The sequence below is a fragment of the Miscanthus floridulus genome, chromosome 1 (genome assembly GCF_019320115.1).
Source record: "Miscanthus floridulus cultivar M001 chromosome 1, ASM1932011v1, whole genome shotgun sequence".
Taxonomy (NCBI): Eukaryota; Viridiplantae; Streptophyta; class Magnoliopsida; order Poales; family Poaceae; genus Miscanthus; species Miscanthus floridulus.
This window is the reverse complement of record NC_089580.1, coordinates 150,979,095-151,007,035: the sequence shown is the minus strand read 5'-3', so window position 1 is coordinate 151,007,035 and position 27,941 is coordinate 150,979,095. Positions and strand designations below refer to the sequence as shown.

The window sequence follows — 27,941 nt, the reverse complement described above, 5'->3', positions numbered from 1 at the left end:
TCTTTTGTAGGTCAATTATAAAGCCAAAGGAAGGCATTGGGTGCTTGATAGTGGGTGCACACAACACATGACCGGTGATTCAAGAATGTTCAATTCAATAAATGAAAACAAGAGCAATGGGATTGATAGTATCACATTTGGTAACAATGGCAAAGGCAAGGTCAAAGGGCTTGGTAAGATTGCAATACCCAATGACTTGAGCATTTCCAATGTGCTACTAGTAGAGAGTTTGAACTTCAACCTATTGTCGGTAGCTCAATTGTGTGATCTTGGTTTCAAGTGCATATTTGGTGTGGATGATGCAGAGATCATAAGTGTAGATGGATCTAACTTGATATTCAAAGGATTTAGATATGAGAATCTATACTTAGTTGATTTCAATGCAAGAGAAGCACAATACTCAACATGTTTGATCACTAAGTCTAGCATGGGTTGGTTATGGCATAGAAGGCTTGGTCATGTTGGAATGAAACAATTGAACAAGTTGATTAAGCATGACTTAGTTAGAGGCTTGAAAGATGAAAAGGATAAGCTATGTAGTGCATGTCAAGCCGAAAAGCAAGTTGGTAACACACATCCTAAGAAAAGCATAACGAGCACATCTAAGGCATTTGAGTTAATGCACATGGACTTGTTTGGACCAACCACATACACTAGCATTGGTGGAAACAAATATGGATTTGTGATTGTGGATGATTTCACTAGATACACATGGTTGTTCTTTCTTGTTGACAAGAGTGATGTGTTTGCAACATTCAAATCATTTGTCAAGGGCATTCACAATGAGTTTAAAACAACCATCAAGAAAGTGAGAAGTGATAATGGAAGTGAGTTCAAGAACACAAGAATTGATGAGTTGTGTGATGAATTTGGAATTAGACATCAATTCTCGGCCAAGTACACTCCATAATCAAATGGTATTGTTGAGAGGAAGAATAGAACACTTATTAACATAGCAAGATCAATGTTGAGTGAGTACAATGTGAGTCATTCTTTTTGGGCCAAAGCAATCAACACGGCTTGCTATTATAGCAACCGGCTCTATTGTCACCCCATGATGGAGAAGACACCCTATGAGCTATTAAATGGAAGAAAGCCCAACATTGCATACTTTTAGGTTTTTGGTTGTAAATGCTACATATTGAAGAAAGGCACTAGATTGAGCAAGTTTGAAAAGAAATGTGATGAAGGCTTCTTGCTTGGTTACTCCACTACTAGCAAGACATATAGAGTTTGGAATTTGGCAAGTGGTACTCTTGAGGAGGTTCATGATGTGGAATTTGATGAAACAAATGGTTCCCAAGAGGAAGATGAGAATCTAGATGATGTAAGAGGCACTCAATTGGTCAATGCAATGAAGAACATGGACATTGGTGATATAAGGCCTAGAGAGGTGATTGATGTTGAAGATGACAAGAATCAAGTGCTCTCTAACTCAAATGTGCAAGCTAGTGGTTCTCATGATCAAGTTCAAGCAAGAATAAGTGATGACAAAGTGCAAGATCAACAACAAATGGCTAGTTCGTCATCTCAACCAAGTGATCAATCAAATGCAAGCAATCAAGTGCAAGTGCTTCAACCAACCAATGTTGCAAGAGATCATCCATTGGATACTATCATTGGTGATATTTCAAGAGGTGTGCAAACTAGATCAAGATTGGCTTCATTTTGTGAGCATTTCTCATTTGTGTCATCCATTGAACCTAAGAAGATAGATGAAGCTTTGAAGGATGTTGATTGGGTCAATGCTATGCATGAAGAGCTAAACAACTTTATAAGAAACCAAGTATGGGAGTTAGTTGAGAGGCCTAAGGATCATAATGTGATTGGAACCAAGTGGGTCTTTTGGAACAAGCAAGATCAAGATGGGATAGTAATAAGGAACAAAGCAAGATTAGTAGCTCAAGGTTACACTCAAGTTGAAGGTCTTGACTTTGGAGAAACATATGCCACAGTTGCAAGATTGGAAGCAATTAGGATCTTGTTAGCCTATGCTTGCGCCCACAACATCAAGTTGTACCAAATGGATGTGAAGAGTGTATTTCTAAATGGGTACATCAATGAACTTGTGTATATTGAGCAACCTCCCGGTTTTGAAGATGAAAAGAAACCCAACCATGTTTACAAGTTGAGAAAGGCTTTGTATGGATTGAAACAAGCACCTAGAGCATGGTATGAAAGATTGAGGGATTTCCTACTCTCTAAGGGATTTAGATGGGAAAGGTTGACACCACTCTCTTCACCAAAAAGCTTGGAAATGACTTGTTTGTAATGCAAATCTATATTGATGATATCATATTTGGGTCAACTAATCAAGATTTTTGTGAAGAGTTTGGCAAGATGATGGCAAGTGAGTTTGAGATGTCCATGATTGGAGAGCTTAGTTATTTTCTTGGTATTCAAATCAAGCAAATGAAAAATGGCACATTTGTGAGTCAAGGCAAGTATATTAAGGACATGCTCAAGAAGTTTGGAATGGATGATGCTAAACCTATTAGTACACCAATGGGAACAAGTGGAAGCTTGGATAGTGATGCTAGTGGCAACATGGTGGATCAAAAGATGTATCGGTCTATGATTGAAAGCCAACTCTATGTGACCGCATCAAGGCCAGATGTGATGTTTAGTGTATGCATGTGTGCTAGATTCCAAGCCTCACCAAGAGAAAGTCATTCAAAAGCACCAAAGAGAGTATTGAGGTACTTGAAGCATACACAAAATGTTGGATTGTGGTATCCCAAAGGAGTAAGATTTGAGTTGATTGGATATTCAGACTCCGATTATGCGGGATGCAAAGTTGAGAGAAAGAGCACATCGGGCACATGTCAACTATTGGGAAGATCACTTGTATCTTGGTCATCAAAGAAGCAAAATAGTGTAGCACTTTCAACCGCCGAAGCAGAGTATATTTCGGCCGGTAGTTGTTGTGCTCAATTACTTTGGATGAAGGCTACTTTGAGTGATTTTGGAATCAAATTCAAGCAAGTGCCATTGCTATGTGATAATGAAAGTGCCGTAAAGCTCACCAACAACCCGGTTCAACATTCAAGAACAAAGCATATTGATGTCCGTCATCATTTCATAAGAGATCATCAACAAAAAGGGAACATTTGCATTGAGAGTGTGGGCGCCGAAGATTAACTTGCCGATATCTTCACCAAGCCACTTGATGAGAAGAGGTTTTGCAAGCTAAGGAATGAGTTGAACATACTTGACTTCTCCAATATGTGTTGATGCACCGTTAATTTATATGACATGCCTCTCCTTCAAGCAATTCAAGGTAAAAGTTGATTGGCATGGCATACATCCTTGCTAAGGACATGTTTAGTGCATCTAGACATATTTGACATTTGAATAGGATCATTCATGAAAACAAATGAATTTGATGCTTGTATGGTACTACTATTGCTTGTATGCTTGAAATGATCTAGTGGTAGCATATGACATGTGTGTGGGCTTGTAAACCTAGTGATTGATCTAGAAAATAAGCTATAAGTGTTTAACTCAATATGGTACAAGTTAACCCTTATTTGGAGGTGTGAATAAGCTTGTCCTTGGATCAAACCGAGTTAAATATCTTTTGCAAGTGATCTAGATTAAACCAAATTGGGAAAATGATCCTCATTTCACATGGTTCACCCCAACCTATCTATAATTTAAGCTCACCTTTTGTGCTATTGTTGACAAAGGGGGAGAGAAATTCACAAAGATAGTAAGATAGGAGAGAAATTCACAAAGATAGTAAGATAGGAGGAGAAAACAAATGAAATGACATTGTAAAGGGAATGCACACAAGTAGGGGGAGCAAGCTCATAAACTTGTATGTTGCATTTAAATGTGCATTTCATATATTTGCTTGCATGGCACAAGTTCTAAATTTCAATATTCATGCTTGTGTGGTGATGTTAGTTATAAGCTTGAATGATGAAAAGAAAACTAGCATGCATAGACTAAAGTAACTAGACTTATGTTCTTCTATGGAAACTAGACCCTTACTTGTAATGTTGATCTCATGGGGTATTTTAGTTTTTGTGTATGTCTAGTTACTAATGGTGCTAAGGAAGGTATATTGGTGCACTCCGATTGGTATCACACTTCAAAGGTCCATCTCTTATACTTTAGCATCATTTGGTAGACATTGTCTCCTATATTTCCTATCTAAGCATATGTGCAAGCTATAATCCAAACTCTTAGCACATATGTAGGGGGCGCAATTGCTACCATTTGGGATTCATGAAACTTGTCTATATCCTTTACACATGGTAAATATGCTTGGGCAAGCAACATGGATTCAATTAAATTTCAACTCATATCTTTGTGAAAGGGTTGTCATCAATTACCAAAAAGGGGGAGATTGAAAGCTCTAGTTTGGTTTTGGTTAATTGATGAAACCCTAAGTGCTAACCTAGTTTATCAAAGTGATTATGAGATAGGTAGCACTACTCCAAGTGATGAAGCAATGGCGAAGATCATGATGATGGTGATGGCATGGTGATGATCAAATGCTTGAACTTGGAAAAGAAGAAAGAGAAAAACAAAAGGCTCAAGGCAAAGGTATAAATAGTAAGAGCCATTTTGTTTCGGTGATCAAGACACTTAGCGAGTGTGATCATATTTAGGTTAGATAGCCGTACTATTAAGAGGGGTGAAACTCGTATTGAAATGCGGTTATCAAAGTGCCACTAGATGCTCTAACTCATTGCATATGCATTTAGGATCTAGTGGAGTGCTAACACCCTTGAAAGTATTTGTGAAAATATGCTAACACATGTGCACAAGGTGATACACTTGGTGGTTGGCACATTTGAGCAAGGGTTAGAAACTTCACCGGCAGAGTGTCCGCCCATAGAGTGTGGACAGTCCGACAGTGCCATCGATGCCCTATACAGAAAAGACAGGAGTTCACAGAGTGACCGGACACTGGTGGCGCAGTGACCAGACACTAGGGTCCTGCGTCCGGTCAGTAGCAGCAGTGAGCACGCATCTTGGTCTTATGACTGGACGCTGGTGTGAAGAGTGACTGGACGCTGGCAGGGTGCGTCCGGTCAGTGCTGACGTACGCTGACGTGAGGCGCACAGAGGAAATGTTGAGTGACCAAACATCGGGTGAGTCCAGTCAAGCTTGACCGGACGTGTCCGGTCGTGAAATTTCACGTTTGGAACCTTACTGGAAACGACCGGACGCTGGGGTCCTATGTTTCGTCACTTTCTAACTGACGTGTCTGGTCATCACTTGACCATTGAGATCGGGCGATTGGCATTTGAAGCCGATGACACATGGCAAGCATCAGGCGACTGGACGCTGGGGTCGTGCGTCCGGTCGATCTGACCGGAGCATCTGGTCACCCTGTGTTATGCCCAGTGAAGGGGTACAATGGCTCTATTTTGTGGGGGCTTCTATTTAAGCCTCATGGCCAGCTCAAGCTCACTCTCTTGGCCATTTGCATTGACATAGCAACCTTGTGTGCTTAGCCAAAGCCCTCCCACTCATCTCTATTATTGATTCATCATCTTTGTGAGATTGGGAGAGAATCCAAGTGCATTGCTTGAGTGATTGCATCTAGTGGCACTTGGCATTCATATTTCACTGTGGGATTCACTTGTTACTCTTGGTGGTTGCCACCACCTAGATGGCTTGGAGCAGCGAGGATCATTGAGCGGAGGTTGGTGATTGTCTTTGGCTCCGATCGTGGTGATTGTGAGGGGTCCTATGCCTTCCCCGGCGGAGAGCCAAAAGGTAACTCTAGTGGATTGCTTGTGTCATTGAGTTACCTCACTTGTGGGTAGGTTCTTGTGGTGTCCAATTGTGTGGACGAGGTTCGTGCAACATCTCTTAGCCGCCGAACCACAAAGTGTTGGTCGACACAACAGGGACTAGCATGCCGGCAAGCACGTGAACCTTGGGAGAAAAATTGGTTATCTCTTGCCCTTTGGTATTCTCCCAGTGATTGATTTAGTATTCATCTTGTGATTGGTTCACTCCTCTACATGGCGGTATAATCACCCTACTCACTCATTTATATTTTTGCAAACTAGTTGTGGCAAGCTCTTTAGTGTAATTAGAATTGAGAGCTTGCTTTGTTATTTTAAGTTCATCTAGTGGAGCTCTTTAGAGTAGCAAGATTGAGAGCTCTTAGTGAGTAGCAACATTGCAAGTTGTGTGCCTAGTAATCATTGCAACTAGAATTGTTGGATAGGTGGCTTGCAACCCTTGTAGAGCTAGAGCAAGTTTGCATTTCGCTATTTGTCATACTAATCAAATTGCTCTAGTTGATTGGTAGATTTTTAAATAGGCTATTCACCCCCTCTCTAGCCATATTAGGACCTTTCAAGCGGGCTTGGCACAACGTTGGACATCAATGCGACCTTCAGATGTGCGCATGAGTTTGGAACTCCAACACGCGACCATAGCTCCGCGACACGCAAGGCAAGGGTGGCACAGCACTGCGCCATAGAGGCTGGCATGTTCGGGAAATTGCAGAGTGGCATGGTGCAAAGCACAGATGGGACAACGAAGTTAGGCAGGGCAAGGCCATGCGTGTGTAGCTGAAGTGTCAACAGCAATAATGACCATGCAAGCGGTGCGCGTGAGCGTGCTCGGGCGAGTGGCGACACCGGTTCGGATGAGCCGAACACGCTGACAAACGTGACGGCGAGTAGTGGCGCAGGCGGACATGATGGAAGGGCAGAGCATCCAAGCCCACCGGGCCCTAGTGCGTGTGTGTGTGCGTGAGTCGCGAGCCAGGCGTGCAATAGTGGTGTGGACCAGGCGGCAGTGAAGGCTGAGCGGCTAGCGTGCGGCGATGACGATGGGCAGCACGACTAGGCGCGTGCGGCGTGCGTGAGCTGCGCTAGAGCATGGCGGTAGAAGGCTGTGGCCAGTAGCGCAGGGACCACGCATGTGGACTTGCTTGCATAGGCATAGTGGTGGTGATGCGGCCGACACAGCAGTGCGCGCGGGTCAAGCCATAGCAGCGGTGCCAGGCCGAACAGAGGCGGTGACCGCGCCCAGAGGTGCAAAACATGTAGTGCACGCTTTTTAAAGCTACAACAACACCCAATTCGATGATCCAAAAACCAAACCAGCCATTCTACCCTCAAGAGGGTACATAGGGCAATCGAACTAAGCCAAGACATCTCGCCTCATCTTAACCCGATAGCTGTACAAAAATTGCCGAACATGGCTTCGTCGACCCATTTTCAAACTTACGCGAAACGACTAAGCTTCAAACGGTTTCACGTCGAATTCCTTTTCCAAGCTACTTGATACACTAGCTAGCGAATCCCATCTTCGACCCCACGTATTTTATCATCGCCTATGAAGTTCGTACTATGAACTTTATCAAAGTTTCACATAAGCATTCTATAGCATTTTTGTTCGATAAAAATTCACTTAGAATACTAAACGATATAAAGCGACATGAAATGTAACATTTGTTTCTTGTTTCAAATGAATGTTTCAAGTTCCGAATATCTATGTATACCCATATTACACACATTTACACACAAGTTTGATGCTCATGTAGTGTTTTAGCAAAAACTGAACAATGTAACACCAAGAGTGTTACAAATCTACCCCCCTAAAACAAAATTTCGACCCAAAATTTCACACGCCTAGTGTGAGAAGGAGATAGGAATTACATTTCAACGCAGCAACTAACTATCAGAACCAGAGAGGAGGTGGGGGTAATGCTTCAATAGGTAACTCTCTTGTTCCCATGTGGCCTCATCCTCTGAATGGTTTTGCCATTGCACTTTGTAGAACTTTACCATAATGTTTCTGGTCACTCTTTCTTTCTCGTCCAGGATCTTGACAGGGTGCTCAACATAAGTCAAATCTGGTTAGAGGGGAAGCCCTTCAACTTCCACAGCTTCATTCGGTACCCACAACCATCTCTTCAATTGCGATACATGAAACACCTTGTGTACCGCAGATAAAATCTTAGGAAGCTGGAGACGATAAGCAATGGGGCCACATTGCCTCAAAATTTTGTAAGGACCCACGTATCAGGGAGCAAGCTTGCCATGGATGCCAAACCGATGTACTCCTCTCATAGGAGATACCTTGAGGTACACATAATCCCCAACTTCAAACTCTAAACGCCTTCTTCACTTGTCTGCATAGGCTTTTTGTCGGCTCTAAGCTACCTTCAAATGACGCTGGATAAGGACAACTTGCTCTCGAGCCTCCTTGATGAATTCAGGACCAAAGTATCCACGGTCTCCCACTTCAACCCAATTAAGTGGCGTCCGACATTTCTTCCCATATAGAGTTTCAAATGGTGCCATACTAATGTTCTCTTGGTAGCTATTATTGTAAGAAAATTCAGCTAACTTTAGGCACACATCCCACTTCTTAGGAAAAGAAATGGCACACGCTCTCAACATGTCTTTGAGCACTTGGTTCACCCTTTCGGATTGGCCATCAGTCTGGGGGTGATAGGCTGAACTACGGAGGAGACTAGTTCCAAGACACTCCTAGAGTTGCTCCCATAAGCGAGAGACAAAAATTGATCCCCTATTGGAGATGATAGTGAGGGGAACTCCATGTAGAGTCACAATCCAATCCAAGTACAACTCGGCATACTGTCTGGTAGAATATTTAGAATTCACTAGGAGGAAATGAGCGGACTTGGTGAGGTGATCCACAATGACCCAAATAGAGTCATAGCCCTTAGATGTGCGGGGTAAACCCACAATGAAATCCATGCAAATATCCTTCTATTTCCAAACTGAAATGGGCAAGGGCTGCAGATATCCTGGAGTACGCATATGATCTGCCTTAACTCTACCACAAGTGTCGCACTCCGTAACGTGCCAGGTGATGTCCTGCTTCATGTTGGACCACCAGTATAAGTGGTGCAGATCATGATACATCTTGTTGCTGCCAGGATGAATAGACAACTTTGAATGATGGGCTTCATTCAAAATCTTCCTTCTCAGCTCCTCACTGAATGGAACCACCAGCCTATCCTTGTATCTTACTACACCATGCTCATCAACACTAAAGTGAGGGCCACGTCCTTCGGCAATCAATTTTCTGATGTGGGGAATTTCTTCGGGGTCTTCCCTTTGCTCCTGAATAATCTGCTCCAGCAATTCTGAGGTCAATGCAATGTGAGCCAACACCTCTGTGTGGTTGAGAGACAAAGGTGTTTCCTCAACCTAGTTTGACTTTTGGCTCAAAGCATCAGCCACTACTTGGCCTTTCCTGGGTGATAATGGACTTCCAAGTTATAATCCTTTATCAATTCTACCACCTCCTTTGCCTCATATTCAGCTCAGACTGAGTGAAAATATACTTGAGGCTCTTATGATCTGTAAAGATATGCACTTTGTTGCCCAATAGATAGTGCCTCCAAATCTTCATAGCGTGGACCATAATAGCCAACTCTAAGTCATGTGTGGGGTAATTCACCTCGTGCTTTTTCAGTTGGCGCGAAGCATAAGCTATCACACGCCCATCTTGCATAAGCACACACCCCAAACCCGTCTTCAAGGCATCAAAATATACATCAAAGGGTCTATCAATGTCCGGTTGGACCAACATAGGAGCAGTGATCAGAAATGTCTTCAGAGCTTGGAAGGCTTCTTCACAGGCTGGACTCTAATCAAACTTAACTTCTTTTTAGAGCAGCTTGGTCATTGGCTGAGCTATCTTGGACAAATCCAGGATGAAATGACGATAGTACCCAGCTAGACCAAGGAACTGATGAATCTGGTGCATAGACTTGGGAGACTTCCAATCCAACATATCTTGCACCTTGCTGGGATCTACTGAAACGCCGGCAGGTGTCAAAACATGCCCAAAAACTACATTTGATCTAACCAGAATTCACACTTGCTGAATTTAGCATACAACTTGTGTTCCCTCAATCGAGCCAGTACTATCCGAAGGAGTTGGGCATGTTCTTCCTTGTTCTTGGAATATATTAGGATATCATCAATGAATACCACTACAAACTTGTCCAGCTTCGGCATAAAGACTGAATTCATCAGGTACATGAAGAATGTAGGAGCGTTGGTGAGACCAAAAGACATCACTAGATACTCATACAGCCCATACTTAGTAGAAAAAACTATCTTTGGTATATCATGTGGTCTAATCTTGATCTGATGATAGCCTGATCGGAGGTCAATCTTTGAGAACACCTTGGCACCGGCTAGTTGATCGAACAAAGTATCTATGTAGGGCAAAGGATACTTGTTCTTAACCGTTACCACATTAAGAGGGCGGTAATCCACACACATCCACCGAGTACCATCCTTCTTCTTCACAAAATGGCTAGACAACCCCATGGTGAAGAACTAGGATGGATGAAACCTTTTTCCATCAACTCTTCCAGCTGCTTCTTCATCTCAGCCAATTCCCTTGGAGCCATGCGATACGGGCATCTGGAGATAGGGGCAGTACCAGGCTCCAGCTCAATGGAGAATTCTACCTCTCTATCCGGTGGCAACCTAGGAAGATCTTTAGGAAACACATCTAGGAACTCACATACCACAAGGATGGGGGTAAGATCAGGAGAGGCCTCAGCATGGGCAGCAATAGGTAAGACTAGATCTGAGGGTACAAGCAAAGACATCCTATCCTCAGAAGAAGGAAGCCATAACTTGATGCTTCTCCGCTTCAAATCCAAGACTACCCCATACACCCGCAACCAGTTCATCCCAAGAATAGCATCAATGCCTTGCCCAGGCATTACCATGAACTATAGGCGGTAAGTGTGGGTGGCTAATACCAAGCTTACTGTGTCTGTTCGAGTATTGATGAACATTTGCGAACCTACAGTATGGATTCTATAGGCATAAGGTATAGCCATAAGTGGTAAGTTGTACCGATCTACAAATCCCATGCTGATAAATGAATGTGATGCACCAGAATCAAACAACACATAAGCTGGATGGGAATCAATGGTAAACTACCAACCATCACTGGTTCCTGCTGTAATATCTGCTCCGCATCTGTGAAATGCACCTATTCAGATCTGCTGGGCACTTTCTTTTTTATCACGGTCCTCCTGACTAGCCTGGAGTTCATCGATGGTTGAGCAGACTGAGCTGGTTGGTTCTAGGGACATGCTCGAGCATAGTGGCCATCTTTGCCACATTTGAAGCAAGCACCCGACTTGTTTCCAAACCCTTAGAGAGGTGGTACCTACTGTCCCTAAGGCTATTGGGGCTGCACCTACTGTGTGGGAGCACGGTACTGTGTGGAAGAAGTCTAAGAAGTTTGCTAGGGCTACCAAAACGAAGGCCCTCTTGATGATTGATAGGGTCCCCACATGGACAACCTGTACCTTCTGAGTATCAGGGTGGCTAGAAGACCCCGCAGCCACCCGCTTCCTATTCCACTCCACCTGTGAATCCTGCTGCAAGCCCTCTATGGCGATGGCAGCGTTCATCATTGCCCCAAAAGTCTGATAGTTCATAGTGTACAACTTCTTCTGAAGGATATAAGAGAGGCCATGAAAGAATCGGTCCTTCTTCTTCTTGTCAGTGTCCACATGAATGCCAGCATACTGGGATAAGTGATTGAACTTATTCACATAGTCCATCACTATCATACTCCCCTGTCGTAGCTCCAGGAACTCGGTCAGCTTTCGGTTGATGACACTAGCAGGAATATAGAACTCTCTGAATGCTGTGGTGAACTCCTGCCAGGTTGCTGGATGATTTGGCTGCTGCATGGCATGGAAGGTATCCCACCATGCACTTGCAAACCCCAATAGTTGCTGAGCTACAAAGCACACTTTCTGTTCGTCGGCCACATTGAGCAACAGAAACTTCTGCTCCAGAATGTGAAGCCAGTGCTCTGCATCCATAGGCTCATCTGTCGGCGTGAAAGTGGGTGGGTGGGTCTTGAGGAAGTCCTGGTAAGAGGAGGGTCCCTCAGGATGGCAGGCACCACCCCTGTTCCCACCATTTCCCCCGTGGCCTCCGTGGGCGAAGCCAGCGACAGCTTGTGCCATTATCTCCATGGCATGGGCTAACTCTTAACGAGCAGCCAATAGTTCTGCCATCATCTCTGTGTGAGTCATCGAAGGCAGCGGTGGTGGAGGAGGAGGAGCCATAAGTGGAGCCCTATGGCTCTCCCTGTTGTGCTCATGGGCCTAGCCACTCTTGCCTTGGCCCTCGCCAAGACCGTGAGAAGCCCCAGCACTGGTGCTCCCATGTCCGGACCTTAGATTCATCTGTAAGAGATAGGAACCATCCATTTAGAACAACCTTCCCGATCAGAAGCAAGGGATAGAGAAATGATAGCACACTTAATTAAAGCATTCTTTTAATTAATCCTATCACTTTACTAATCCAATTATACGTGTAGGGGGATTTTAGTTTAAGCAAGATGCTATTATCATGATGCATGCTTTGGCCTATATGTTCACTCAAACCGGAATATAGCGGCATTCGTAAAATTTTTGGCACATCGCACACTCACTTTTCATATGCTAGATGATTTCTTACGCAACATAAGTCAGGGTACCTGTAGAAAACTGATTAGATAAAACTAGTGCCGCTATCCTAGATAGACCATATTGCTAGGGCTTATACTTATTTAACTAACTTAATCGCATCCTACTTTTCGTAAAACTTTTGTTGGTCAAATTTTTAAGTTTTGAAAAAGAGTGATGAAACTAGTAACCATTATTGGCTCTGGTACCAGCTGTGGCAGAACCCCTCGAAATAACATGCTTATGGAAGTGCTCGCCTTCCACTAGACCCTAAGCACCCCGAAAGCAAGGTACAGCGGGCAGTATCCGTCGGGCACACCCCAAGGGAGAACCCGAAAGATCCACATTTTTCCCAAGGATCCAATAATGAGAGCGAGTTACAATACTTGTCCATTTCATACATCAGAAGTTCTTAAAAAGTACATTATTACATTACCAAATGTCAGAGTGCGGAATAATAAACAACAGAATTTAAAATAAGCATCTAACGATAAGAACGAGGATCCATCTGAGCCCACCAAAAGAATCCTCCACATAATGGTACTTCTTAAGCATCACCTTCAACAGGGGTAAATAAACCCTGAGTACACAATGTACTCGCAAGACTTATCCGACTAGTGCGAATAATTTCCCGACTCCAAGGAATATGAGAAGATTTATGGTTTGCTGGTTTTCTTTTAGTAGAAAGCAATACTAATAGTGAGTCCTTATTTATGTTATTATTATCAGCCATATTAAGTTATTATCTGTCCAGTCTATATAAGCACATGTTCTACTTTCAAGCAAGAGTTGAGCAATCAGTTCCATTTCTTCTTCTTTCAACTTTTAGTTCTTACTACGATGCTCGAGGTAAGACAAGTCGTACCGACTCGGTGGCGATTCACGAACCAATGTGCCCAGTTAGGTGCCCTGAAAACACATGCCCTGCTTGTACCCTAGGCACAAGCAGGACCAACCCATCACCCTCTTGCCCTAGGTGTCCAGGTCCCTGTCCAAACTTGGGCTCCAAGCCCCCACTCCTAGTCCCGGACTTATGGCGATGCAAGGACCTCCACCATCTCCGCCTCCAATCAGTCAGTCCAAAAAGAGCCAGATCCATGACAAGAGGGCAACAAGTCTTCCCTGCACCCATACCCAAGTATGTGCTTAGGACAATAGATCTGTGACTTGCCTTGCGTCCATTGCAACAACCGATCCTTAACCGACCAAATAGGGAAAAAGTGTAACCAAGCTGTAACACCTCGGGTGTTAGCCTTGCATAAATTGACGTGCATAACATGAGCATGAGCATCAAGCATTCATAAACACGCATTTACAATTGAAACATTGGATTGAAACATCTGCAACATTTGCTTGTTATCGCATGTTTCCTTGAACATATGCAACTTTTCTTATTATTTCATGTCTCCATGTGTATATGCATATGATCATGAGTGTACACATGTACTTGGTGGATGTGAGTCACACAAACATGTAGCAACACCTAGGTTAGCAAATAGGACTTTGTTCATGGTCACCTTTCATGAACCAACACTTAAGCTTTCATGTGATTACACTAAAATAGATCTATGAGTGACTAATACATGAAATGATTGTATGACCTTGCAATTAGCCTAAACATGTTTAGAGTATCATTATGAACAACTTTGATATTCATGGTTAGGGGTAATTAGGTCATTAAGCCATAGTTTGAAGTGTATCATCATTTAAATGTGACATGTTTGACCAAATTTGAACTAGGTGTTAGAGACCTTGCATGGAGGAGATCACTAAAGCAAAGTTGTAGTATTTGCTATAAGGAACAACTTTTATTTTTGGGTCATTGAATGATTCAGCTCCTAACATGTTTGAAATTGGGTCACAAAAATCAGTAAAATCAACATTTCAAGACTTAACAAAATTTTCTAAGTCTTGGTTCACTGACCGACTGACAGGCTGACCTTGGGAATGATCTAACTCGAATTCGGTTGCGAATTTGAACATGATTCCTTAACGAGAGTTGGAGCTGGTACATAGGGTTATGATTGTTGTTAAGATAGTTTGCGCTTTGGAGCCACGGTTTAGCAGTTACATCAACATGAAAACCGGCTGTCAGGCGTCTCTTTCAATTTCTGAATCGACTGAATCAGGCTTGGTGGCCGACCGGCGTTAGTCGTCGCGTGCCGCGTGGTGGCTGGCAACGGCCGCGTGTCACCGGCGCCTCACCGCGTGTGGCCAGGGTAGGCCAGCGCACGCCTTAACATCGCCTGCATCCACCCGCACTGCCAGAGCACGCCATTCACCTCGCCTTGGCCTCCTTTCCTCGCCGCAGCGGCAACCGAGCTCGTCCCGCGTCCGCCGTCGCCATAGCCAGCACAAACTCACGCCGTGCAGCCCATTCGTCACCACGGCAGCACCACCAGCTCCCTAGCAACCCACTGCATTCACCTGTGCCCACTGTTAGCAACCGGTAAGCCACCGCGCCGTGCAAGTGCTCGCCGGAGCTCCGCCGCCACCCCCGTCGCCGTGGTCAGACCCAACCCGACCACTGCAGGCCATGCTAGAGCGCTAGATAGGTTCACTGTAGCTCAGTTATGCTCGTCCGAGCTCTAGGTCGAGTCGCCATGGCTTCCACCGGCGTAACGCCGTCGACCCGCACCTCCGCCCCGCCATTGGCGCCGCCGTAGTCGCTAGCCTCGACGAGAGGTCCCACCAAGTAGTGCAACGTGTGCGCGAGGTTGAGTAGATCACCTTGTGATGATGTCACCGCCGGCAAGTTCGCCGTCGGCGAGCTCTGGCCGTGCCAGTAGCATAGCGCCACCTGCTCTGTTCTTGTCTCAATGACGTGTGGGGTCCCCTGTCAGCGGGTCCCACCGGTCAGTGACAGCAGTATTGAAAGCTAGTTCATTTTGAATTCAGATTTCATGTGTTTTGTGATTTTTAGATCTCTAGTTTGGTAGCTTCAAAAATTGTGCAATAAATTTGGTAGTGTTCCTAAGGAAGTGTAGTATTTAAGAAAAATATGATCTTGACACTTACAGTAGAAATTTTGGAAGATTTAAATGGAAGTTTGAAATATGTTTTTGAATGCATGCAAATTTGTTTATTTTATATCTAGAGTTCCTGTGCTCCAAAAATTATGAAATTTTTGTGGTAAGCTATTCTTGTCATGTATGAGCTCTGGTAAAAATTTGAGGATCAGTGCAGGTGTAGATTTATAGTTATAGATTTTTCTTTTATAAATAGTTAATCCTTGTATGAATTTTTATAAATTATTTATGAATCCAAAATTCATGAATTTTGTTGGGGGTAATCATAGTACCATAAGGATGCTAAGAAAAATAGGAAATCTATTGTTTGACACTTTTCACTAGGGTTTTCTATTTATGTTATTTTAAGCCTTTATGCTTTGTCTTTTTTGTATAGAGTGTTTTATTGAATAAAATGGCATGAAACTTTTACAGTAGTCCTTTGATAGCATTAGTAAGGCACTGTAAATTTTTAAGAATTTATGATGCACATTTGATATATATTTATTATTTAACCTATGTATCTAAATAAAATAATAAAGGCATATAAAGAAATAGTTTGGGCTTCACCATTAGGTTTTCTTGAGTGTATTTGGTATGCTTAAACTGTTGGTAGACTTTGTGTTGTCAAACTTTGAATGATTACATAAAGTAGAAGTATTGTTACTCTGTAATGCAAATTGGAAGGATTCCGGACAGATTCTGGAGTTTGATGAGTTGCATGATAAAAATGATGTTTACTGTAAAAATGGTTAATAACAAAGTTGTAGGTAATTTTATAAGCTTTCCAAAAAGTCCAGGATCACTACATTTGGATAATTAGAACTCTAGTTATGAGTAAAATAAGTAGCTGCTGTTTGTGAAGTAGTAGATGCATTGTCGAAGTAATTAATTACATAATCAAGAAGAGATATGCACCTACTCAGTAGAACATGATGCACTTGTTAACATATATGCATTCGCAATATCTTATGCCATATTCATACATCTAGGATCGAAGGAAGAAATAACGTTGCTGGAATTCGACGAGATAGAGGAAGGGGACCAACAGGAGAATCCTCAAGTCGCAGCTCCCGAAGGCATGGAGCAGAATCCTTAAGAGCTTCCGGAGTGTCTTGACCACCGCCCCACTTCCTTTCTGTGAGGTAAGCCCCGGAGCATCCTAAGTCTCCCAGTATTTTACAAATGATTACTTAAGTACTTATGATTGATGCATTAGGTTATAAGAGTTGAATGGAACCACTTGATGCATATAAATTCCTTGTCCAGATATTACACCTTTAACCAGTATAGGTCTAGGATCGAATATATGCTTAGCCATGCTTAGACCGGTAGAAGTCGGGTGATGTCCTGTCACCTGTGAGATATAGGTGGATACTAGAGCATGGTTGGCTATATTTGCTATCGTGGAACAGAACCATGGGTAAAAGAAAATCGAGACCAGGCGGGATGTCGATAAAGAAGCAACAAGACATGGAGGTCTTGGGTATGGATCTATCCCCGTCTGTGTCGATTAAGGACCATACCGTTGTTGGCGCTTCTGACAAGATTGAACGCATGCCTCTCACTTAGCTAGCCGGATAACTCGTTTCGACCGCGAAGCCGAGTAGCTCAATTCAGGCTAGGACCTGTTCTGTTGTGCGCTCCTTCCGAGGGACGATCAGACTGAGCCCAAGGGCAGGCTAGGCCTGAACGTCCTAGCATCTAGTGTCCCAGATTGTGCGGCGTGGTACGGACCCACGAAATGTGGACCTGAGTTATACCAAAGGTGACCTAAGGCTGCCTTCACGCGGTATGCCTGGGTTTGTGTTAGGAATAAATTCCCAGCTGGTTGAAATCGATTCGAATCGCCGTCTCTCCTGGATAGTGAGAAACTTGGCTAGTCCCAACATCATAGTAACTGTGTTATGGAACATGATGGTTTGAATGAATATGGAAGTACAATACCTGCTATGGTTACTATTGTATGCTTTTAAATTGATATACCACATGTTTGGCACAGGATAGTTGCTAATCTAGAGATGGATAGTCATAATTAATTGATAAAGGAATCCTAATTGTACAACTAAGTCAATTGCCTTTATGCAAAATGTTGTCAAGCTATCTCCACTTATACAGCCTTGCATAATCCTTGGAGTCGATTTATTTCTGGTTTATGATGGGTAAGTCTAGCTGAGTACCTTCTCGTACTCAGGGTTTTATTTCCCATTGTTGTAGATGGCACTGTGTATTATGGTTATTGCAAGAGTTGCTTCTATCCCGCCGTGGATGAGGAGTAAGCCTTCGGTAGGCTTCTTTATTAATCCCTATCTTTGCTTTTGTGGACCGTGATCCTACTTGGCAAAGTATCAAACTATGTTGGAAACTTTATTTTTTAACTTAATTGCTTCCGCTTTATCTATCAAACTCGGTTTGTAATAACTTTTATTTGTACTCTGATGATGAAATGTATCTATGAACTTTATGTAATATGTGGCATGTATGTTGAATCATGTACGATCTTGGTTGTTGTAAATCGTTTATCGAGACCCATCGTGGTACTCGACGGACTACCGGGTTTATATGGGTTCAAGTATGACAGTGCGACCGCTTGTGGGCTGCCATTGTACTTGTACTCTTATAAATTGGTCGGTTCTGCGACACAAGCTATGCCTCATTGGCCGTAGGACACAACCTCTTACACTCACCAGTACCCAAACCATATCCCCGCCCGATCACCATTTTTCCTTTCCACTATTTTATCATGAGTGATCATATTTATCACCTATTTGTGAGTAACGACAAGTTACCCATGCTACCGTCATCCTGAGCATAGCAGCTACTCGACCTATACTAGTAGGACTCATGGGTGGATATATTTATGCACGTAGTTTTCATAAAATGCCTGTTACTTAACTGCACATCATATATATATATATATTTAGTGATCATAAAATAGGGATTATGCACCGGGGCTTGTCTTGGGTAGGCGATGGGTCAGTAAGGTCAGCACCAAAAGGCTCCGGGTCTCCCTCCTGCACAAGGATCTCCTCCTCGTACTCCTCAATGACTTCGTCGTACTCCTGTTCATCGACGGGCATGAATTATACCAGCTCATGATCTACATGCATGAAATGATGATGCAATGCTTAGTAATATAGCACCGACAACTCTTAAAATAAAAGTACATTTGTTTAACTAGTAAGCTAGTGCTACTGACCACAGTACTAAGCTATTTATTGTTACCGATAACAAGTTTGAAGTATGGCATACATTATTATAGTAACTACATGTATTCTTACTCCTAATGCTGATTTACGCTATATACGATAAAGCAAGGGTAATAGCTACTCTATTTATCAACTCACTCTAAGGCTATAAAATTTACAGCAAGTACATAATAACCTAGTGAGGCTACTGTAAAATTTTCATTGCTATAGCTATCACCAATTTATCACAAAAATTCCTACAATTATTAATCTACATAATACTAAACTCTTCGGTTTGAATTTATGAACCTACCATTGTTATAGCTAACTGTAATCTAACTACACTAACAAGTAGGTGGTATTTTTGTGAACCTAACAAACTTGGTTTCACTATTTTTGGATATCTATACGATTTATTACAATTTATTAAAGTTTAGCTCAAACTAATAAACATTCACGAATTTACACGAAAATGAAAATTGATTTCTATCTCGCGGCCCACGCGAGCGACCCGGCCCAACCCGTGATGCCCGCGCGCGCACTCGTGCAGCGTGCCAGCGTGGTACAACCCGCGCGAGCCAGCGGCCCACGGAGGGAAAACCCGCGCGCGTGCCACATTAAGCAAAAGAGCCCTCGGATTCTAATCAAATGGAACCGTAGTCCATTCCACTATTCACTTCTCTCACTGACTCTAGCACTTAACCCCCTGGTTTACTTCGAATTTACGTTGCGACGTCCCTGGCCAAACTTAATAGAGACCACGACCCTCCCGGCCTAACGCCGACGAGCACGCACCTCCATGGCCTCGATTCTTACCACCACGACACTCCTTAACCCAAGAGCATCAGATAGAGGTACTAAACAACCCGGTTGGTGATGCACAGAGGCATGGCCATGCACCATGGCGGTGTTTGGCCGCGGTGGCGCCAATGCCGGTGAATAAGCCTTGCCTAACGCCTCAACCGCTACTCCTTAACCATCTACAGACTGCGTTAAACAATGTAGAAGTCCTATTTGAACCGCTACTACATTCAAGAGCGTCGGCCACGGAAACGGCATCTACCCATGTCCGCTGGGGACGGACACGTGCTCCGGCGAACCTCAGTCCTAATTGAGTCAACCAGCTACTCTAGGAGCAAGAGGACCTCACCAGTGATGTGACAGATGGGCTGGGTGAAGTCGTGAGGAATGGGAACGGGCTGGCCATGCGCGCGAGGTTGCTCCGGTTCACGCCGGCCGTAGAGAAGACGTTCTCGACGACCTGCTGCACTGTCGGTGAGGCCACTGCACGAGCGAGGCAAATGAGTCAAGGAGAGGCAACATCCGTGCTCGATTGAAACAAAGCAAGGAGCAGTGCCTCGGGCCGAGAACTCGTCTCGTCGGCCATGGCGGACCACCGAGGGGAAAATTCTTCCCATTACCTCACCGTAGGAAAGAAACCCGTCAAGATGACTCCAATTGGAAGCTAACTACTCTAGCTATTTGGGCGCATGGAGAATTAGAAAGGGATGGACTGCACCCGGCCAATTTGGTGGGCGATAGTGTTCGGCTAAATGGATTCGATGGCGGGGAAAACTCCAACTGAGGCCCCCGACACCGTATGGCTGCAACAGCAGTGGGCTTGGCACGACGCTAGACATCAATGCGACCTTTAGACGTGCGCATGAGTTCGGCACTCCAACACGCGACCGTAGCTTTGTGACACACAAGGCGAGGGCGGCACGGCACTGCGCTGTAGAGGCTGGCATGTCTAGGAAATTGCAGAGTAGCATGGCGCGAAGCGCGGATGGGACGGCAAAGTTAGGGGGGCAAGGCCACGCGCATGCAGCTGAAGTGTCAACGGCAACAACGACCGTGTAGGCGGTGCACGTGAGCGTGCTCGGGCGAGTGGCGACACCGGTTCGGACGAGCCGAACATGCCGGCAGACATGACAGCGAGCAGCGGCGCAGGTGGACGTGATGGAAGGGCAGAGCATCTAGGCCCGTCGGGCCCTAGTGCATGCGTGTGTGCGCGAGTCGCGAGCTAGGCACGCAACAGTGGTGTGGACCGGGCGGCAGTGAAGGCCGAGCGGCTAGCGCGCGGTGACGACGGCGGGTAGCGCGACTAGGCGCGTGCGGCGTGCGCGAGCTGCGCCAGAGCATGGCAATAGAAGGCTGTGGCCAGCAGCGCTGGGACCACACGTGTGGACGTGCTTGCATAGGCGCGGCGGTGGCGACACGGCCGACGCGGCAGCGCGCTGGTCAAGCCAGAGCAGCGGTGCCAGGCCAAACAGAGGCGGTGACCGCGCCCGGAGGTGCAAAACATGTCGTGCATGCTTTTTAAAGCTACAACAACACCCAATTCGATGATCCGAAAACCAAACCAGCCATTCTACCCTCAAGAGGGTACATAGGGCTATCGAACTAAGCCAAGACATCTCGCCTCATCTTAACCCGATCGCTCTACAAAAATTGCCGAACATGGCTTCGTCGACCCATTTTCAAACTTACGCGAAACGAATAAGCTTCAAACGGTTTCACGTTGAATTCCTTTTCCAAGCTACTTGATACACTAGCTAGCGAATCCTGTCTTTGACCGCACGTATTTTATCATCGCCTATGAAGTTCGTACTATGAACTTTATCAAAGTTTCGCATAAACGTCCTATAACATTTTTGTTCGATAAAAATTCACTTAGAATACTAAACGATATAAAGCGACATAAAATGTAACATTTGTTTCTTATTTCAAATGAACGTTTCAAGTTCCGAATATCTATGTATACCCTATATTACACACATTTACACACAAGTTTGATGCTCATGCAGCGTTTTAGCAAAAACTGAACAATGTAACACCGAGAGTGTTACATCGTCGAACCAGTGTGCTGGTCAGCGGCCATACAGGGAGTAGGCAGCATAGTGACCACGCGTCTGTCACTGTTGACGATGTGAGTTCCCTGGAGTGACATGTCGCGGACACGGGTCATGTTAAGATGTGCCCACTCTCTGCACGATGCCAGAAGTTTGACCTTGGGGTGTACTTTTTGGCCCATAGTGGTTGGCGGCGGTATGTGCTTCCGTTAGGAGACGCACCTGAGGGGTCGGGCAAGACGGAGCCCTCAACCCAGAGGTCGGGCGAGGCAGAGCCCCCGACCCAGAGGTCGGGCGAGGCGGGGCTCCCGACCCAGAGGTCGCGCGAGGCGGAGCCCGCCCCTAGAGGTGGAGCCCCCGACCCAGAGGTCGGGCGAGGCGGGGGCCCTGACCCAGAGGTCGGGCGAGGCGGAGCCCGCGCACTTGGGGGTTTGTTGGAGCTGTAGTCGTGCTCTTGACTGCTCGGATGAATCAATGTTGATGACAATTAGCTCCTCCTCTTCGGGTACCCTAGTATTGGTCCCCAACAAATAGTGAATGTATAGGATTAATATCGTGGAATGTCATCCATGTAGTTAGTACTCTCTCCGTTCCAATTTAAGGGTCGTTTTGGCATTTCTAGATACAAAACTTTTATTATATATCTAGACATATCGTCGTATAAAGTATGTAGGTTCACAGCAAAGCTATGCTATCGAAACTAGAGGTATTTAGCTAGGATAGTCCAGCTACGACTATTTTAGATCGACCTTCTTCGACACTCGACAGAAGCGCGTTGTCGGTATGTTTAAACTCTTCTTCTGAATACAATGATACACAAATATTTTGCATATTCGAAATTTTTTTTAGCAAAGCTATGCACCTAGAAAAGCTAAAACGACTATAATTTGGAATAGAGGGCGGTGGCATATGACATACCTTATAAGTTCCAATAACGATAATATGCATAATCTATCTGCAGCTACATATCACTTAATTTCTTGATCATTAAAGTCATTTCAAATAGTATAGTAAATCAAAATTTGATTTTAGATGTATAATTTGTACAAACAATTATAGGAAGTGATAAGACTAAAAAATTAGATTGTATCGAGACAATGCGCGAATGGTAAAATCAATAAAAGCCCAACATGTTTGTTCCCAAAATATCCAGTTTCAAATCTAGAATTCTAAAAATTCTTTTTGACGGAAGGAGTATATAAAAAACTCATCCTTAGATCCGAATATGGCCAAAGCTATACCAAAATGCCCCTGAGGCCTTGGTTGATGTAAATGATGAGTCTGTCTACCTCCAACTCAAGTGTTTGAGATGCCGGGAACACTCGATTTTTTTTTTTGAGAGAATTCTTTGTGAGCCATTAAAAAATATTGTAATCTCCGGTGAGTTATTGGAAAAGTTCAGCGGTCTTCAGCGTCACTGGTCTAACTTTTTTTTGCCCTCCATGCCACTGCCGTCAGATTAGGCTCTAACAGTGTCAACTGTAGATGTGAAAAGTAAAAAATACCCTTAAGCCTAAATATGTCATTAATTTTTTTGAGCATCTTAACGACTTCAAATGGAAAAACTCAAAACTAGAAAGTTATAGATCTCGTCGAGATCTATAATTTTTATATAAAAATTATCTTCTTTTAATACCGCAAAAAAGATATGATTTTTCTAAGATATATTAATCATATCAAATCATATCTTTTTTTGCGGAATTAAATGAAGATAATTTTTATATAAAAATTATAGATCTCGATGAGATCTACAACTTTCTAGTTTTGAGTTTTTTTATTTGAAGTCGTTAAGATGCTAAAAAAATTTAATGACATATTTAGACTTAAGGATATTTTCGATTTTTCACACCTGCATTTTGACACCGTTAGAGTCCAATCTGACGGCAATAGCATGGAGGAAAAAAAGTTAAAGCAGTGGCGCTGAAGACCGCTGAACTTTTTCAGGATTACGATCTTTTTTTTAATGGCTCACGAGTAATTCATCCATTTTTTTTACGAAGCTTCTTCCTCCTGAGAAAATTGCTATTTCGCCATTATCAAACGTGGGCTTCGTTCTTTTGCCATCCCACAAATGGGATTCGTCCGTCTGCCATTTTCAAACGCGACGCACCGCCAGAATGCCATGAACCAGTATATGTACCGTATTTTGATTTTGAATTTTTTTTCGTTATTTCCTTTCCCCTTTTACCCCTCACCCATCCCCATCAGAACCTTATCTCGTTCTGTTCGCACGACAAGGACCGGGAGGGAGAGAAGGAACGGGAGAGAGAGACGCCGCCAGGCAGCCAGGTGGTCGACGGCGCCACCGCCGCCTCCCCCGGCCAGCCCACCGCGGCTGCCCCGACTCGCCGGCGCGCGGCCAGGTCTCGTCGGCGTGCGGGCAGCAAGCTGGTCGACGGCGCCGCCGCCGCCGCCTCCCCATCCTGCCCACCGCGGCCGCCCCCACTCGCCCACACCGTGACCTCACCGGCCGCCCCCACTCGCCCACGCAGCCTGGTGTCACGACTCCGCCGTTGCCGCCGTGCTTTCAGTAGGGATGAACGATGAACCAGAGGATGGCTCACCCGGAGCGGTCCCGTGGACAGGTTCTTCTATATGTTTGTATTCTCAACAACTCTGCTCTGCCTGTATGTCTTTGGGTTCTGCTGGGTGCTCATTGTTAAGATAAGAAATGAAGAGCAGATAACAATTTGGAAGGCAATGGCAAAGACCCCTGCATCTATTGCTTTAATCGTCTACACATTCATTGCAGTCTGGTTTGTTGGTGGCCTCTCTGTGTTCCATTTGTATCTCATGAGCACAAATCAGGTAAAAACTGATTCCAAGAAGGATGTATTTATATCCTTGCTTGATGAAGTATGTTGTGCCAATTGCTAATCAGTTGCCCTACTTCTGCTTTGTAGACAACATATGAGAACTTCAGGTATCTCTATGATCAACGAGCCAACCCATACAACAGGGGAGTCATAGAAAACATCAAAGGGATCTTCTTTACAACGATCCCTCCTTCCAAGAACAACTTCTGTGGTAGGGTCCAACAGGAGCATGGTCTGAGGCCTCGTCCAACAAATGGTTTCATGAGTCCAAACATGGGGAGAGCTGTTGGCGACATTGAGATGGGTAGAAAACCAGTGGCTTGGGATGAGCCTAGGATGGCAGCTGAGATTGGTGATTTAGGAGTAGGTCTGAGCAACTTGTTGGAGGACAAGGATGGCAGGTTTTCTGCCCGCCGCGCGCTGAGCAACTTGCAGTTGGAGGAGGCTTGGAAGAGCAAGGCTCCTCAGCGATGAACCCTGGGCGTTCAAGCTGGGGAGTTGAAGCAGGTCGATGATGGCATTGACCATGTAAGCGGCTGTAGTGAGATGCTCAGGGTTGTTAGTGCCAGTTCGTTGCTAATTTGTTGTTCTATTTGAGATTTGAGGTCACTAATGTTATTAGACTCATGACCTGTATGGCGGTTGTTTCTGGACTTTCTTTTCTTCTTTCTCTTAATTTGAGATGTCTTTCATGTCTATTGTCTGAAGCAGTTGGTTTGTGACGTCTCCAGTTTGGCACTGTCAGGTTTTGTCTGTATATAATCGGAGCAGTAAGCCTAAAATAGGTTTCAGTTGCTTGGATTTGGATGGTAATGGTTGTGAACTATGTCGAACCTTTGCATTGCAGTAAATGAACATCGCTTGATCTGAGTGCCCATGTTAAGATTAATTTCATTTCTTTGTTTCTTTGGAAATGTTAATTTATCGCTAAGAGTATTTTTTTTGAATGCTAAGTTATCTCGAGTTAATATGCTATAGTATTGTTCCTGCTCTAAAGTTCCTTGACATGTAGAGTTCATGATGAAGAGTATGGTGCTACACTTCTGGGGCATATTGCTCTAGTATTCATTTTCAACAGTATAAGTAAAGGTTTTCATCTTGTAGCGGTGAGACAATTGTCTGGGGGTTTGGGCAACTGGGACATTCACTACCGTGTATATGGTGCAGTCGTGCAGAAGAAATGAGTCTGCGTATAGACTGGAACAGGTAACAAAACAATAACACCCTGGGCTCGTTTGACATCTCGACCGAAACAACTTTGGTAAGCTCAATTGATATGGAAAAATGTCTTCACAACTCCACCGAGAACATGCATTTTCCCTGACAAGAAAGGATGTTTCGCCAAATGCTACCACAGATGGTATTCTTGTCTACTCCTAACACACTTCATTCCTTTTATTAATTTTCAGATAAGTAGAGGTATGGTATCTAAATCTGATCATTACAGCTTGGAGAACACAGGCTTACGCTTCTCCAGGAAGGCTCTGATGGCCTCCTTCAGATCATTCGATCTCATCATACCCGCATTCCATGTGGCTACATGCTCCAGGCCTTGTTCTACATTCACATCCCTGCTTCTTAGCAAAACCGCCTTGGTTCCCATCACCGCCCATGCCGACTTCTCAGCTATTTCTGAAATTATCACCCAAGTTCAGTCCAAAACTAGTCAAGAATATGACAGATTATGTTCATGCAGGAGTGAGCTCAAAATAATTTGCAGTTTAACCTAGCATGTGAAATAAAAGAGCACTCATGCACAATTGAACAGACTAACACAAAACCGACAATAGGTACAACACTACGCATTCTCATCATAGAAGGGGAATGAGTGTGTAATCTATGGGCACAATCTTTGAAAACCCACAAGACTACCACTGCTAGGTGCCTAAGCCACATGGGTGCCCCTTGGAGATGGATCTATATGAATTCCAGGAGCATAAGCATAATACTCACATGGTGGAAGAACCGCTATACTCCTACAAGCTAGTTAATAGTTATCTTGAGCTTGATATATTGGTGGTACAAGGGTTGTCAAAAGGGCTGTGACGGTCATTGGTGCTCACTAGAGTATAAGTATTGTTTGTTGCTTTCAGCTCTATTGCAGTAAGCTTAGTACATCTCATGTTAATCAAGGTAGCGAAGCATGAACAATTGTACTGTATGTAAGAAGGAGAAGATAGATACTAGCAGATGTTAATACCTTTGGCGATCTTTGCGACGCCGGCATCCAATTCTTTCTTGGAATCGAAGACCCTGGTAACCAGGCCCATCTCCTTGGCCTCCATGGCGGTGATCTTGCGTCCGGTGAGCGCGAGGTCAGCAGCGTTGCCGTAGCCGACGATCCACGGGAGGCGCTGCAGCGCGCCGAGGTCGGCGACGATGGCCATGTCCACCTCCTTGAGCACGAACGTGGCGTCCCTGGAGCAGCACCTGATGTCGCAGGCCGCGACGACCTCGACGCCGCCGCCGACGTAGGCGCCGTGCACCGCCGCGACGACGGGCTTCCGGCACCGCTCGATGGCCGTGAGCGCCCCTTCATGTCCAGGACCGCGCGGCGGAGCGCCTCCGCGGCGACCACGGGGTCGCCGGCGCCCGAGGCGGCGGCGGCGGCCAGCGGGTCCTCGGGGCCCCCCAGCTCGATGCCCGCGCAGAAGTGCGGGCCCGCGGCGGACAGGCTATCATGGGATGGATGATGGGTAAATGGGGAAAGGAAATAACGAAAAAAATTCAAAATCAAAATTCGGTAGACGTGCGTCGCACGTAGGTTGTGGACATAGCAAAAGAGCGAAGCTAATGGCGAAATAACAATTTTCTCCTTCCTCCTCGTGTCCAGCCCAGCCGTACTGGTCCCAACCGTACTGGTCTTCTTCCTCCTCTTGCTGCCCGCCGCCGCCCGTCCCCGCCACGGCGCGGTAGGGTCTTGCTGGAGCTCCGTCGCCACCGCGCCCGCGGCGGCCACCCTCTCCACCCCCCACCCCACCCTCCTCCCGCCGCCGCTTTCTTCCTCAACTCCGGCGAGCTCGGCCGTCTCCATCTTCTCCAACTCCGGCGAAACTCCCCCGCCCCGACCTGGCCCGACCGCCGCTACCACCGCCAGGGCACCTAAAACGCCCGGCCACCATCCCCACCGTCTGGCCTGCCTGCCTCCCCCTGGCCGGCCCCTTCTATAGCCGCCGGAGTTGGAGAAGAAAGAGGGGGAGAGGCTCGCCGGAACCTAGCCACCGCCATCGTCGTCTTAGGCTAAAACACTCGGTTATATGTACGTTGGAGTGGTTTGGCGTGAAATTCACCCATGAAATGGATACCTACCAAACAAGCCATAATGGCCCCGGAGTCCCGGACTCCGGTCAAAACAGGCGAGACGGGGTCGGCGATGCGCCGTTCCACGGTCGCCACCCCTCGTCCTCCGTCGCGGGCTCGTCCCGTGCCCGTTCTGCACTTCTGCTGCCGCGACCCATTCTCCGAGGTTCGCTCCTCCCTCCTCCTTCACTCACTCTCGCAGTGCCTGACTTCGAGATCTCTCCCCAGCACTTCGCCTTCTCTGCTTCCCCAGTACGTTTGAGGAACCCCTTCTCTATTCTGAAGTTCTGAATCCCCGCCTCCCGCCCCGCCGCCCCCCCCC

The 27,941-nt window shown here is 45.2% G+C and overlaps 2 protein-coding genes and 1 pseudogene across 2 annotated transcripts; 1 reads left to right on the top strand and 2 right to left on the bottom strand.

Moving 5' to 3' along the window:
* Positions 1-10,747: 10,747 nt before the first annotated feature.
* LOC136465393 (uncharacterized) lies at positions 10,748-11,981 on the bottom strand. Its single transcript, XM_066464144.1, has 2 exons — positions 11,301-11,981; positions 10,748-10,786 (listed from the first exon to the last, which is right to left on the bottom strand). Exons 1-2 carry the CDS (start codon positions 11,979-11,981, stop codon positions 10,748-10,750), a joined length of 720 nt encoding a protein of 239 aa, XP_066320241.1.
* Positions 11,982-23,743: 11,762 nt separating this feature from the next.
* On the top strand, positions 23,744-25,116 carry LOC136543888 (probable protein S-acyltransferase 7). Its single transcript, XM_066536217.1, has 3 exons — positions 23,744-24,088; positions 24,256-24,311; positions 24,407-25,116. Exons 1-3 carry the CDS (start codon positions 24,040-24,042, stop codon positions 24,791-24,793), a joined length of 492 nt encoding a protein of 163 aa, XP_066392314.1. The 5' UTR covers positions 23,744-24,039; the 3' UTR covers positions 24,794-25,116.
* A 453-nt stretch (positions 25,117-25,569) lies between these two features.
* On the bottom strand, positions 25,570-27,903 carry LOC136543880 (delta(3,5)-Delta(2,4)-dienoyl-CoA isomerase, peroxisomal-like; annotated as a pseudogene).
* Between the last annotated feature and the right edge of the window lie 38 nt (positions 27,904-27,941).